This window comes from Arachis duranensis, chromosome 8 (genome assembly GCF_000817695.3).
Source record: "Arachis duranensis cultivar V14167 chromosome 8, aradu.V14167.gnm2.J7QH, whole genome shotgun sequence".
In the NCBI taxonomy this organism is placed as follows: domain Eukaryota; kingdom Viridiplantae; phylum Streptophyta; class Magnoliopsida; order Fabales; family Fabaceae; genus Arachis; species Arachis duranensis.
In genome coordinates this window covers 9,840,075-9,852,008 of record NC_029779.3, presented here as the reverse complement: position 1 = coordinate 9,852,008, position 11,934 = coordinate 9,840,075, and the positions used below count along the sequence as shown (strand labels likewise).

At 37.5% G+C, this 11,934-nt stretch overlaps 3 protein-coding genes across 4 annotated transcripts in view; all 3 read left to right on the top strand.

Moving 5' to 3' along the window:
* The first annotated feature begins 2,866 nt into the window (after positions 1-2,866).
* Positions 2,867-7,514, top strand: LOC107460707 (uncharacterized). Of its 2 annotated transcripts, none has more exons than XM_016079095.3 (9): positions 2,867-3,995; positions 4,507-4,696; positions 4,881-5,007; positions 5,132-5,210; positions 5,796-5,850; positions 6,054-6,324; positions 6,406-6,448; positions 6,526-6,629; positions 7,102-7,514. In XM_016079095.3, the coding sequence occupies exons 1-9, from the start codon at positions 2,933-2,935 to the stop codon at positions 7,510-7,512; spliced, it is 2,343 nt and encodes a 780-aa protein (XP_015934581.1). In that variant the 5' UTR covers positions 2,867-2,932; the 3' UTR covers positions 7,513-7,514. The 2 variants fall into 2 exon arrangements, with proteins under 2 accessions (XP_015934581.1, XP_015934580.1); XM_016079094.3 differs by having other exon boundaries at positions 4,860-5,007.
* A 412-nt stretch (positions 7,515-7,926) lies between these two features.
* Positions 7,927-9,488, top strand: LOC107460727 (NAD(P)H-quinone oxidoreductase subunit M, chloroplastic). The gene is made up of 2 exons (XM_016079116.3): positions 7,927-8,501; positions 9,121-9,488. The coding sequence occupies exons 1-2, from the start codon at positions 8,025-8,027 to the stop codon at positions 9,304-9,306; spliced, it is 663 nt and encodes a 220-aa protein (XP_015934602.1). The 5' UTR covers positions 7,927-8,024; the 3' UTR covers positions 9,307-9,488.
* Positions 9,489-10,232: 744 nt separating this feature from the next.
* LOC107460668 (UDP-sugar pyrophosphorylase 1) overlaps positions 10,233-11,934 on the top strand; it is a 7,018-nt gene continuing 5,316 nt past the window's right edge. The window contains exons 1-5 of the mRNA XM_016079053.3: positions 10,233-10,353; positions 10,437-10,541; positions 10,630-10,746; positions 10,956-11,096; positions 11,267-11,357. Coding sequence (XP_015934539.1) covers positions 10,306-10,353; positions 10,437-10,541; positions 10,630-10,746; positions 10,956-11,096; positions 11,267-11,357 — 502 coding nt within the window. The 5' untranslated portion in view covers positions 10,233-10,305. The remainder of the gene's footprint in view (positions 10,354-10,436; positions 10,542-10,629; positions 10,747-10,955; positions 11,097-11,266; positions 11,358-11,934) is intronic.

The window sequence follows — 11,934 nt, the reverse complement described above, 5'->3', positions numbered from 1 at the left end:
AATTAGAGACATTGTGATTTCTTCTGACGAGTGTGACTGTTGCTCGATTATCGATCAATAATTCTGTCCTTCTTTCTCCTCTCTCCGCCGCCATGGATCCCTACTTTCATCACTACCGTCGCCCAAATACGTACATTCCTCTTCCTCCGCAGTATAACCACCACCATCTCCGTCAGGTTCCCAACCACGTTCTTGTGAACCCTACCGCATTCAATTTCAACCCTCCCGTTTTTTTACCCGCCAATCCACTCTTTGTTCCTCAGGTTCCTGTTCTTTTCGAACATGATTCGCGTCACCGTAGTTCAATGCTGTCGCAGTCTCCTTCAAATTCTAACCCTAGCCGCAGTGCTTCCAGGTTCAGTAACGAGTGCTTTGGCGGAGCAAACCGCCGTTGCCGTGTGGTTGTTCCTCCGAATTCCGGTATCGAATCGAAACTTTGCTCGGAAGAGGCGCGAGACTCTTCTCTCGAGACTACGGCTTTGGAACTGGATAGGTACGATTACGATAGAGTAGATAAGGTTCATGAATATACTGGCATTCCAAAGAAACAGGTTAAGAGAAAGAGTGCTTTTCTTAGAATCCAGGCGCCAAAACCGAGCAATGGTGAGAATGAGGATGATGAACAATTACATTGTGATGATTGTGCTGTTGTTGACTCAAAACCTTGTTCTAGTTCTTCGAGAATTGAAGACAAGCATTGTTTGAATGATGGGAAGCAAGCAGAAGTGGGAGAAGAAATTCCTTTTGGGGTTGATGTTTTCTTTGAATCGAATTCTATGGTTGCCAAGGCTATTGTGGGGTCTTCCAGTTCTTCCTTTGTTTCTAATCCTGGAACCACTGCAGTTTCTAATACAGCTTTTTCTAATCCTGGAACCACTGCAGTTTCTAATACAGCTTTGAGTCCTATTGGAAAGACAAAGAAAAAGAAAAAGAAGGCTAAAAAAAGGAAGTGTTTGGTTTCTGAAATTTCTTGTTCTGATGCACATAGAGTTTCAGAACTACCAGCAAGTGCTGCCCAATCAAATAGTTCCCAGCACCTGGCAAACGACATCTCTATTTCTGGAAAGGACTTGACTGCACAGAAGGATGTGTCTTTGGTTTCTGAAATTTCTTGTTTGGGTACACATCAAGTAGAACTACCTGCCGACGGTTCTGTAAATTCTCATAGCTCTCAGTGTTTGGCAAATGGCACCTCGAGTTCTGGTGAGGACTTGATTGCACAGACGAATGCATCCTTGGTTTCTAAAAGTGGTTGTTCTGATTCACAGCTAGTAAAACTGTCTGAAGTGAATTCTATGGTTGCCAAGGCTATTGTGGTGCCTTCAAATTCTACCATTGCTTCTAATGCTGAAACAACTGCTGTTTTGAAGACAGATTTGAATCCTAATCAAAAAGGGAAAAAGGCTAAACGAAAGTCTAAAAAAAGAAAGCAATTGGTTTCTGAAAGTTGTTGTTATGAATCAAAGCGAATAAAACTAACTGAAGGTGCTGCCAATTCAAATAGCTCACACTGCTTGTCATATAACACCTCTTGTTCTGGGAAGGACTTGACTTCACAGAAGAGCGTAGCTTTGGGTTTACAGCAAGCAGAACAATTTGCTGGTTCTGGAAATTCACATAGCTCCCAATGCTTGGCGAATGGCACCTCTAATTCTAGTAAGGACTTGATCACAGAGGTGAATGTATCTTTGTTTTCCAAAGATTCTTGCTCAGAATCACAGCTTGTAAAACTATCTGAGTTTGCTGTGATTTCAAATAGTTCACAGTGCTTGGTAAATGGCACCTCTAATTCTGGGAAGGATTTAAGGCCAAAGAAGAATGTATCTGATTGCTTTTCTCATCTTCATCCGAGTCCAGTCCAAAATCCTAATGGAAAAACTAAGGTGGCACAATCCTCTAAGGGGATTGTAACAGAAGAAGTTGCCAATACAATTTCCGGTAAAGCAACTCCAAGGGTTGTTAAGAAGAAAAAGATTGTTAAAAGAGTGGTCAAAAAGGTTGTGAAACCAAAATCAAGTAGGTCAAGTTCAATATCAGCAAATATGTTTGATGGGATAGTGAAAGAAGATAATGTTCCTGTTAGTTCATTAACTGCTGCTGCTCCTTTGGACAAGATCCCAACGACTTCTTTTGAGGAAAAGACTGCCCCTGTTGACAAGATGTCAGTTCCAGATTATTTCCAGTCTTTACCAAGTGAAGGAAATTTGTTGCTTGAAGACAAAAATGCTGTTGTACACCTTGAAGAAAAGCATACTGAATTATTCAATGGAAATACTTCTGACATTAATCACATTGAGGCTTATAGTAAGCAATCATGCCAACATGAAAAGGAGATTTGTGACATACAATCAGTTCCAAATTCTGATATTTCCATTGATTGTGTTAAAGGGGACACAGGTACTGTTGAAGAGAGAGAGGTTAGAACTCTCTTAAAATTTTCTCCTTCAAAGATGGAGGGCATGTCTCTAGATGCAGAAAATCCAGTTGGTCTTGCAAATGTTGTCGACACAACCTCAGATCTGTTGAAGGGTCCTAGTCTTTCAGAAGCCTTAGATATATCTGTTCCAATGTTAGATTTTGGCTCACAATCCAGAACAGATGGGATCACAACTTTAACTGTGAAAAGGGGGATTTCTGTGGCTGATTTATATGAGGATGCAAACAAGATTTCACCCTTGTACAAAAGGCGCAGAACCACAGCTTGTCACTCTAGTATCACTGAGTGTCCATCTGAACTCAGTGATGTGATTGTGGCTTCCACCACATCTTGTGCAGAAGTCCCTATTCACTTTAGTGATATGCAAATACATAAGGAAGAAGTTGAATTGCTAAGCATGGCTGTTATGTCTACTCCGTTGCTGACTTGCAGCACTCAGGCATTGCCTCTAATTCTCTTCTTGAATACTCAGCCACTCCAAATGTTCATTTTCCAATGTTGGAAGGTGAACCGAAAGAAAATGCCACTTCAGTTGTGCCAATCAGTACGGAGACAAGCATTTTGGCTGTTGAAAATGTTCAGGGAGAAAAAATTAATTTACAGGACGTTGGGGAAAATCATCAGAAGAGAGTTTGTGTGCAAAGATCTCCAGATTGTGTCATTCCTAAAACTTCAAAGGACCAGTCCTCCTTTTTTCCCCGATCAAAGCCATTTACTTCTTCATCCCGTTCATTAAAACCTCGAACCTGGCTTCGAACAGGTAATAATTATCCTGGTTCTTTTTCTGGAAGCAAGCCTTCGTTGATAACTAGTCCTCCTAACAAGTTAATTCCACAAATGAAAGGGAACACTCAAAATACTCTTTATACCCGTAAGGGTAACAGTCTTGTTCGGAAAGTTATCCCTGTTTCTGCTTCAACATCAACATCCGTTGCTAACCAGTCACCATCTTTGGGCTTTGACAACTTTGGAAAGAGCATCAGATCTGAATGCATGGTTAATGTTCCAGGTCAACCAGGTGCTTTGAAAACTGGAGTAAATGATGTTCCTTTGAAGGGTCACATAATACTTCCACTACCCACTGACACCAAATTGGAGAGTGGATCTTCCCCATTTACAGAGAATCTTACACTTGGTTGCTCTGAATTTGCAGCTGATCCTAAGAATGTTGGAGAAACTAATGATGCCGCAAAATCTTATGAGGAATTGTGCAAATATTCTGAAACATACGAAAATCAAATTGGTTCAGACAATCGTGGGGCTGGCCAAGTTGAGATTTCTTCTTCAATTGCAAAGAGAATAGTATATATGAAGCCCAAGTCAAATAAATTAGTTGCATCTTTGGATTCTAGTAATCTCTCTGTCTCTACTGATGGCAAGACTCAAACAGCATACTCCAATGGCTACTACAAGAAGAGCAAAAATCAGATAATAAGGACTTCATTTGTTAGTCATATCAGCCCAACAGTTACAATGCAAGATAGTAATGTAAATTCTGATGGTCCATCGGATTCTAAAGAGATTTGCAGCAGGTTTACAAAGAAGTGGTCGCAAAAAGGTATGTTAAGTACCTATTTTTTAACCTTCACTTGTATGAATCTAGTCCTAGTTTCATCACGAACTGATTAACTGAAAATGAATGTACTTCTTTGTGCTTGAGACCATTATAGACATGTTCAATATGTTATAGTGGTTTATTTGATCAGCACTGCAGCAAATTGCCTTCTCCTTTCTGTCTGTTTGTTGGCAAAAAATTTCTTAAATCTTAGCACTTGTTTATGTCTCATGTATCTAGTATGCTTGTTTGGAAGTTATGTTCTTCGAAATATTGGCTTTGCGAATTTCTATTGTCTCTGGAGCCTTGCAAATATTGACCTCTTTCTTTTAGTTGTTTTCTTTGTGAATAATCATTTTTGTGTGTGTCTGTTCTTGGAGCTGATAGCGGGAAACTGGATATTTGGTCACCATTTTTCAACTATCTGGATGAATATGGAATGCTGTTGATGATCCATTTTTTAATTTCTTTCACTTTATTAGTTGTTAAAGTTAACTGGATATTTCATCTGCAGTTGCTGGGACCTTGTGCAAACCTTTAAAAGCCCCACTTGTTGGGACCCTTTCATCAAAAAACAACACTGGCTCAGGGCATTATCGGAAGATTTTGCCTCACTTTTTTCAATGGAAAAGATCAACATTTCGAAGAAGATTTGTTCACAATCGTGATTTAAGCTCCAATTCTACTCCCTCATCAGCAAACAGGTACCTAATATGTTACTGCTTTTCATCTTCGAATTTCTCCCCTCCTTCATCCCTCTCTTAGTTTGTGTCTCCTTTGGTTATATGCCTTAGAAATATTCACTTGAAACTATTAATTACTCTGAATTTATATCCCAAAAAAAACTTCAATTACTGTCTTTTTTAGCAAGAAATTGCTTCTTTTAAGGAAGAGGGATGCTGTTTACACTAGATCAACCCATGGGTTTTCTCATTGGAAACCTAAGGTATTACATGCTGGTGGATCCATAAAAGGGTCCAAATTTGCTGGCAGGCACTCTGAGAAGGTTAATGAGGTTAGTTTGGCTTTTGATACTAAAGCATTGTCCATTGAAGTTTTCCTTTAAATTTAGCTGGTTTTTATACCAAGTAAAAGATTTTTTTCTCAATAGTATTCATGTTTTCTTATGATCGATTCAGGAAGCACTTGCTGTTGCTGTGTTGGAGAGGAAAACAAGAGAACAGAAAGATGTTGCTTGTAACAGTTCTCAGGCAAAAGGTAGGCACAAGTGTTTGTCATGATTTCTTATGGTCCATGATCTGCATGTTATTGATTTCTGCCCTTTCAAAATAATGCATTTTCAAATATAGTTTTGTGTACTGTCTTTAAAAGTAGCAGCTGATGTAGGAAAAGTTATATTTCATATTGGTTCAGTTTGTTACAGATGGACCCTTTGAAGGCAAGCATTCTAGGATTTAATTTTGTCAACTTTTCATATAAATAGTTTCACTTGGTTCTTACATGAACCATCACATTTCTCAGTATTCTGTGATTAACTGAATGGTACATGCTTTTGGACATCTAGCAGTCTAGCACATTCTTAAGTACTTCAGGTTCACTATTTCAAAGTTTGATGTTGGAATCATCTTTAAATTTGATGATAACTTTGTAGTTTATATAAATGGACACAATGCGTCCTCATTGAGCTTTTGTACATTTGAGTTGATTGTCAGCCTAGACAAGGGGGAATTATGATTTCATCAAGTACCATTCTTTTGTTTTCATGTTGCGAAGTCTTCAGATTTATGCCTTTCCTTTTATGCAATTAATCTCCATCCCTCCTCTCTGCCTCTAACCTTGCAGGCTTGGCTGCCAAAGAAGGTTCCATCCAACGAAGATTAGTGATTGGGGAAAATGTGTATGTGGAATGTTCTTATTTGTTGCTTTGATATCTTATGTGATAGCATGATAATGTCAAATTTCATTAATATTGGTACTCTTGTATGTTTGATGATATATGATGGAGAGAAGAAGTGTGCATAATATTAACTCTTGCAGTTTCATTTGTCCTCCAGCATTTGAGACTTTGAGTATTGAAACTATTACTTTCATTGCTGCAAGGTATTTCCAAATTGGCAAAGGTAATCAGCTTATTAGGGACCCAAAGAATCGGACTCGGATTTTGGCTAATGAAAAAGTTAGATGGAGTCTGCACACTGCTAGACAGCGCCTTGCACGAAAGCAGAAGTACTGTCAGTTTTTTACCAGATTTGGGAAATGTAACAAGGATGATGGGAAGTGTCCTTATATTCATGATCCCTCAAAAGTTGTTGTCTGCACTAAGTTTCTAAATGGTTTATGTTCTAATGGCAACTGCAAATTGACTCATAAGGTTATATTCGTCTAGGCCAAAATTGAATTTGATCTACTGAATTTACTGATCTATCTACAGTCTAATTTATTTGTTGTTCAGGTTATTCCGGAGAGAATGCCAGATTGTTCTTATTTTTTGCAAGGTGCATTATAGAAATTTTTATCTTATATCAAGTGAATAATGTAAATGTATGTATCATTCTTACAAATTTCATGACAGGTTTATGCACAAACAGAAGTTGTCCTTACAGACATGTCAATGTGAATCCTAAGGCTTCTATTTGTGGAGAATTTCTCAGGGGCTATTGTGCCGATGGAAATGAGGTATTAACTCAACCATGTCAAATTTTCTAGTTAATGTACAATTTGAACACTGAATCTATTTCTCATTTACTGCAATAAAGTAAATCAATTTCTGTTATGATTGTGTTCTATACTCATTCAAGGAACCTGCTACTCTGCTATGTACTTTCATTTGATGATTCATTGCAGTTATAAACTTGTAATGGTGACTGTTTTTTATATTGTCAACTTGGACTTCTATATTGTGGTCCTCTTTTGAAGAATGACACATTAAATTTGTCTGCAACTTTTTTTTTTCTTCTTGTTGCCTTGCTAGTTTTGATAGTCAGTTAAGTTATATTTGCAAGTGTATGGTTATATTTATATTCCCTTGGTAATTAATGCCCGTTGTAAAATTTCTGCATCGCCATTTTCGTCCACTTTTATTGCATGTCTCTGCCTCCTCCCGTGTTTGTGGTACCATGCTGATACCTGCATATATATGTGGTCTCAGTGTCGGAAGAAGCATAGCTATGTCTGTCCAACCTTCGAAGCAATGGGAAACTGCGAAGAAGGAACCAAATGCAAGCTTCATCACCCGAAGAAACTGAGTAAGGAAAAGAAAAGGAAGAGGTCCAGAGATGAGAATGTTGGTAGACGGCGTTACTTTGGTTCCGTTCTCACTGATATCAAAGAAACTGGGTTAATGGTGGCTCAAAGGCAATGGCAACAGAGTCATGACAAAGACGGAGATGTTGCTGACTATATCGGCTTCGAAGTTGAAGAAAGTGTTGATCAACCATATGAACAGGCAACACCATGTAACAATGATATTTGGGACTTGCAATTGGACAATCTTGATGAACCTATTAGACCTGTTCTTACGTTGAAAAACATTTTTATGGCTCAATCATCTTCAGTCTAGTAGTATATGAAATGTAAATGAATTTTTAATGAAATTATAGCAATGACAATTGTTATATTCTGAGCATGGAATTATCTTGAGCATAGTAAAATATCAAAAATATTCATCAAACTTTGGTTTGAAGATTGGGCTTAAGCATTTGTTCCCTTTTCATGATCTTCCATATCAGGGATTACTAGATGAAAGTAGATATGTTATAATAAGATGACAAGAGTTTATTCGTAAAAGAATAGACTAGCCCTGGCAACCCAAATCTGCATTTTAATTTTTTAAATATATCTCAAATTGTCAATGGATATAAAACATTGCAAGAATGCTTTTTAATTTCATTTTTAAATAGCAATATCTGTGGAAGAAACTTTTCTGTCATTTCTGACCACACAAAATCCTTCCTCTTATGTATATAAGAAATCTTATCTATAAGAAGGACCAAAACTACTGACAAGAGCTTCTAAATCCAGGGTACTAAAAAGCAAACCAACTAGAGAACTAAACTGACAAAGCATTAAGTCATGGCCACAAGTTGTTCGTACATGGTGTCAACAAGATTATCCATGCTTGGTTGGAGTGGAGGAGGAAAAAAAGAACTCAGGAACAGAAGAGCATCCTTCATTTCAGCTCAGCAGCAACAAACAGATGTGGAGGAAGCAGAGAGTGTGAAGGCACCGCCGCAGGAAGAGCAAGAGCAAGAGCAAGCAGAGAGCAGCCGGAGTTGGAAGCCGAAAGGGACGAAGCCAAGGCCGGTGGAGCCGCAGCTGAATGTTAAGAGCAAGAACATGACCAGGGAGTATGGAGGGCAGTGGCTGAGTTGCACCACCCGCCATATAAGGATCTTTGCGGCCTACATTGATCCGGTGACTTGCGAGTTTGATCAAACCCAAATGGATAAGCTCACCCTTATTCTTGATCCCAGTAATGAATTTGTGTGGAAACCTGACACATGCAACTTGGTCTATTCTTACTTCCAAGAGCTTGTGGATCACTACGAGGTAATTTTCCTTAATCACCAATTCAATAATGCTCCATGTCTTTTCTAGTTCTGAATTTGGGAACCAAATCTCCGTAATGGTCCTGAGATTCAAGACGTATATTGATTTAGTTTTTAAAGTTTTAATTGTATTATTGATGTCTTTATGATTGAGTTTCGAATACCATAGTAGTTCCTCAATCTTTTTTAGTAGTAACTCAACAAATAAAGTGATGAATTCGCACCCCCTTATCAAAAGGACATGTTTTTGCTTTGATTGGAAGTCAAAAACAAGTGTGATTTTCTTATTGTCCGTCATGGCAAGAGTGTGCCAACTCATCTCTCTATTTGTTGAGTCACTGCCGAAAAAGAGTTGATAAACCATTATGGTATCCGGAATTCAATCTCGAGAACAGCAATAATACAATTGAAACTGGCGTGAATTTCAAATACCACTTCAAATATTTTGTCGAATTTAAACTTACATCTAAAGAAGAGGTCACCTTAGTTTTTTGAGTTGAATTAGTCAAATTCGAGTATGATAATAGAGTTAGCATATTGGTGAAAAACTAACGAAAAACTACTAGAGCGTTTTGATGAAAATAATGATTCCTTCATGTTTTGATGAAATTATGAACCAGGGTGCTCCATTAACAGAATACACACTTCGCCTAATTGGTTCGGACCTAGAGCACTATATAAGGAAGCTGCTATATGATGGTGTCATCAAGTACAACATGGACGCTAAGGTTCTGAATTTCAGCATGGGAAAGCCACGCATCATGTTCAACAATGATAACCAACTTGAAGAGCCACCGGAGAAATGAGCAAAGCAAAGTGCATTTGCATATTGCTGTAATGACAGTTCCTTTTTAAAGGTGTATAAAATTGTTGTACATTAGAATTTTAGGGACTGAGTTAAACCAATGGCAACCTAAATATCATTATACTTATAGCACATAGTATTGTCTATCTACATATATTAATATAAATATTTTCTGGCTTTCAATATTTTGGTTATAGATATGATATTTGAACATCAAAAGCGAGGTATTTATAGTTAGGGTTATTATGAGATCCTTGTGAATTTAATTTTGATTCTATGCATTAACTTTCCTACCAAAAAAAAAATCACCTTTACTTGGAAAAAGGAATTGAGTAGATATATATACTTTTAATTCAATTTAGGTTCTTATAGTTTGGGTTTTTATAGTCCAAAAGTTTGTATTAAATTTTTAAATTAGATAAAAGAAACTAATTAGATTCCTTTTAACTATTTTTGTTAAAAAATATTTTTTTTAGAAGTATGTATTCTTGTATTTTATTCAAAATGATTAGTCTAATATTCTAAAAGTAAATATCTTAAAATTATTGTGTTTTAAATTTTAATTTTTAAAAAAATAACTAATAAAAATCAATTAAAAAAAAAAAAAAGAGAAAACCCCAGAATTCAGAAAATAAATAAAACAAAGGGGGAATGCCACGTGACATGATGTTGAGTGGGCCCAATTAACTAACATACCGTGACCCGTGCCATCCGGTCAGAGACAGGTAAACTCGGTGGGTATGAGACTGAAACCGAGAAACATTGACATCTCATCAGATCCACAAGCTTCACCGTAGTCAATGGTGCCCTGTTTGGAATCTCCGGTCAAGAAACAAACTTGGGGCTAAAGCAAGAACGCACGGCTCAAATTCAAGATTCTTGAAGAAAAAGGTTGAAAGAAAAGATTGAAGGTATGGTTTCATGTCACTGCTTCTACCCTCTCTCTCTCTCTCTCTCTCTCTCTCTCTCTCTCTCTCTGTTTGCGATCTGATTCGGTTCCATGGCTTCCACTCTCGGCGACAATTTCAGCCTCCTCTCGCCGAAACAGGTTCTTTTCTTCTTCATTTTTTTATTCCGAATCACTCTAGATTCTTGTATTCTGAATTATGATACTGATTGTTGAGGATTCAGCAAGAGCTGGTGAAGATGCTGTTGGATAATGGCCAAGAGCACGTGTTTCGCGATTGGCCGGGTCCCGGCGTCGACGACGACAAGAAGAAAGCGTTCATCGATCAGGTTCGTGTTTCAGTGCATCCTGCATAATTAATGCTCTGAATAATTTTATTTCAAATAGATCTCTAAACGGCATTGCGTTTTTGTGCAGGTGACTCGGCTGGATTCCAGTTACCCTGGCGGCTTGCAAGCTTACATTAAAAACGCTAAACAACTCTTAGCTGATTCTAAGGCTGGCAAGAATCCTTTTGATGGCTTCACACCTTCGGTAAGTCATTATTTTCATTAACATGTATGCATTTATGTGCATCAACGTCTTATGTGATTTGAATTTGGAGATGCTTCATATTTGTGTGATCAACAATGCAATGTAAAGGATGTAATTCAATTCAATTTGAACTTTTGGTTGGGACATTGAGGTTATCTGTAGATTGTGTGCGTGTGTGTGTAGAATGTTGTTTGATGATGAATTTGCAGGTTCCAACGGGTGAAACCTTGACATTTGCCGATGAGAACTTCATAAAATACGAGGAGGCGGGTGTTCAGGAGGCTCAGAAAGCTGCCTTTGTTCTTGTCGCTGGCGGTCTTGGGGAGCGCCTTGGATATAGTGGGATTAAGGTAATATCTGGTCACTTTGTGTCATTTGATAGTTTTATTCATAATGGGATGCCTTGCATATATCATTGACTCTGTTTCTGATGTGCTGTAAAGGGCTTTTTGGATTAGCTTCAGATTAAAGATTTGAAGGAATTAGCTCTTGAATTTTGAGCATGCTCTATATTTTGCAGGTTGCTCTTCCTGCAGAAACCACTACTGGGACATGCTTCTTACAGCATTACATTGAATATATATTGGCACTTCAAGAAGCCAGCTCACAAGGTTAGTATTATTCGTAATTGGTGTATTGAACTAGAGTCATAGTTAGATTTTTTTACTCATATGGTAAAACAAATGACACTTGTACAATTTAAGGACCAAGGATCCATTTGTTTTGATGGAAAAAAAACACCTTAGTATAATTGTCTTTCTCCCTAATAACATTCTGCTGCCACCATATCAAAATTGATATATTCTGTCTACACTATATTTTTCTGGAAAATTGCTTCCCTTTTTAGAAGGATATGCAATTTTTTCCTCCTTAACTGTGTTGTAACTGTTGCCTAAACTTTTAAAAATCAAGCATAGGGCAAGTGTTATTTTGTTAAAAAAAAAGCTTTCTTAAAATACTCTCCACACTATGCACCAAAAAATACTGAACATATATTTCTCTATAGAGTTTTTCTGTATAAACAAATTCACCTCTTTAGCAATTAGAATGGTACAAAGTTCATGACTTCATATATCATAGATATCTTATGAAATCATAGTCCATGTTCATGTAGCGCATAATACAATCATCTTGATTGTGTGATAATCTAAGATTGCATAATGATAGGTTCTACAATTGTTGGCCCTT

What these genes read in the sequence shown, in the direction of transcription:
- LOC107460707 (XM_016079094.3), top strand. Translation starts at nt 2,933, where the DNA reads ATGTTGGAAGGTGAACCGAAAGAAAATGCCACTTCAGTTGTGCCAATC. An exon ending in ACTCCCTCATCAGCAAACAG is followed by an intron (nt 4,697 to 4,859) that starts GTACCTAATATG and finishes TGTCTTTTTTAG; the next exon opens with CAAGAAATTGCTTCTTTTAA. An exon ending in ATTGTGCCGATGGAAATGAG is followed by an intron (nt 6,630 to 7,101) that starts GTATTAACTCAA and finishes ATGTGGTCTCAG; the next exon opens with TGTCGGAAGAAGCATAGCTA.
- LOC107460727 (XM_016079116.3), top strand. Translation starts at nt 8,025, where the DNA reads ATGGCCACAAGTTGTTCGTACATGGTGTCAACAAGATTATCCATGCTT. An exon ending in AGCTTGTGGATCACTACGAG is followed by an intron (nt 8,502 to 9,120) that starts GTAATTTTCCTT and finishes ATTATGAACCAG; the next exon opens with GGTGCTCCATTAACAGAATA.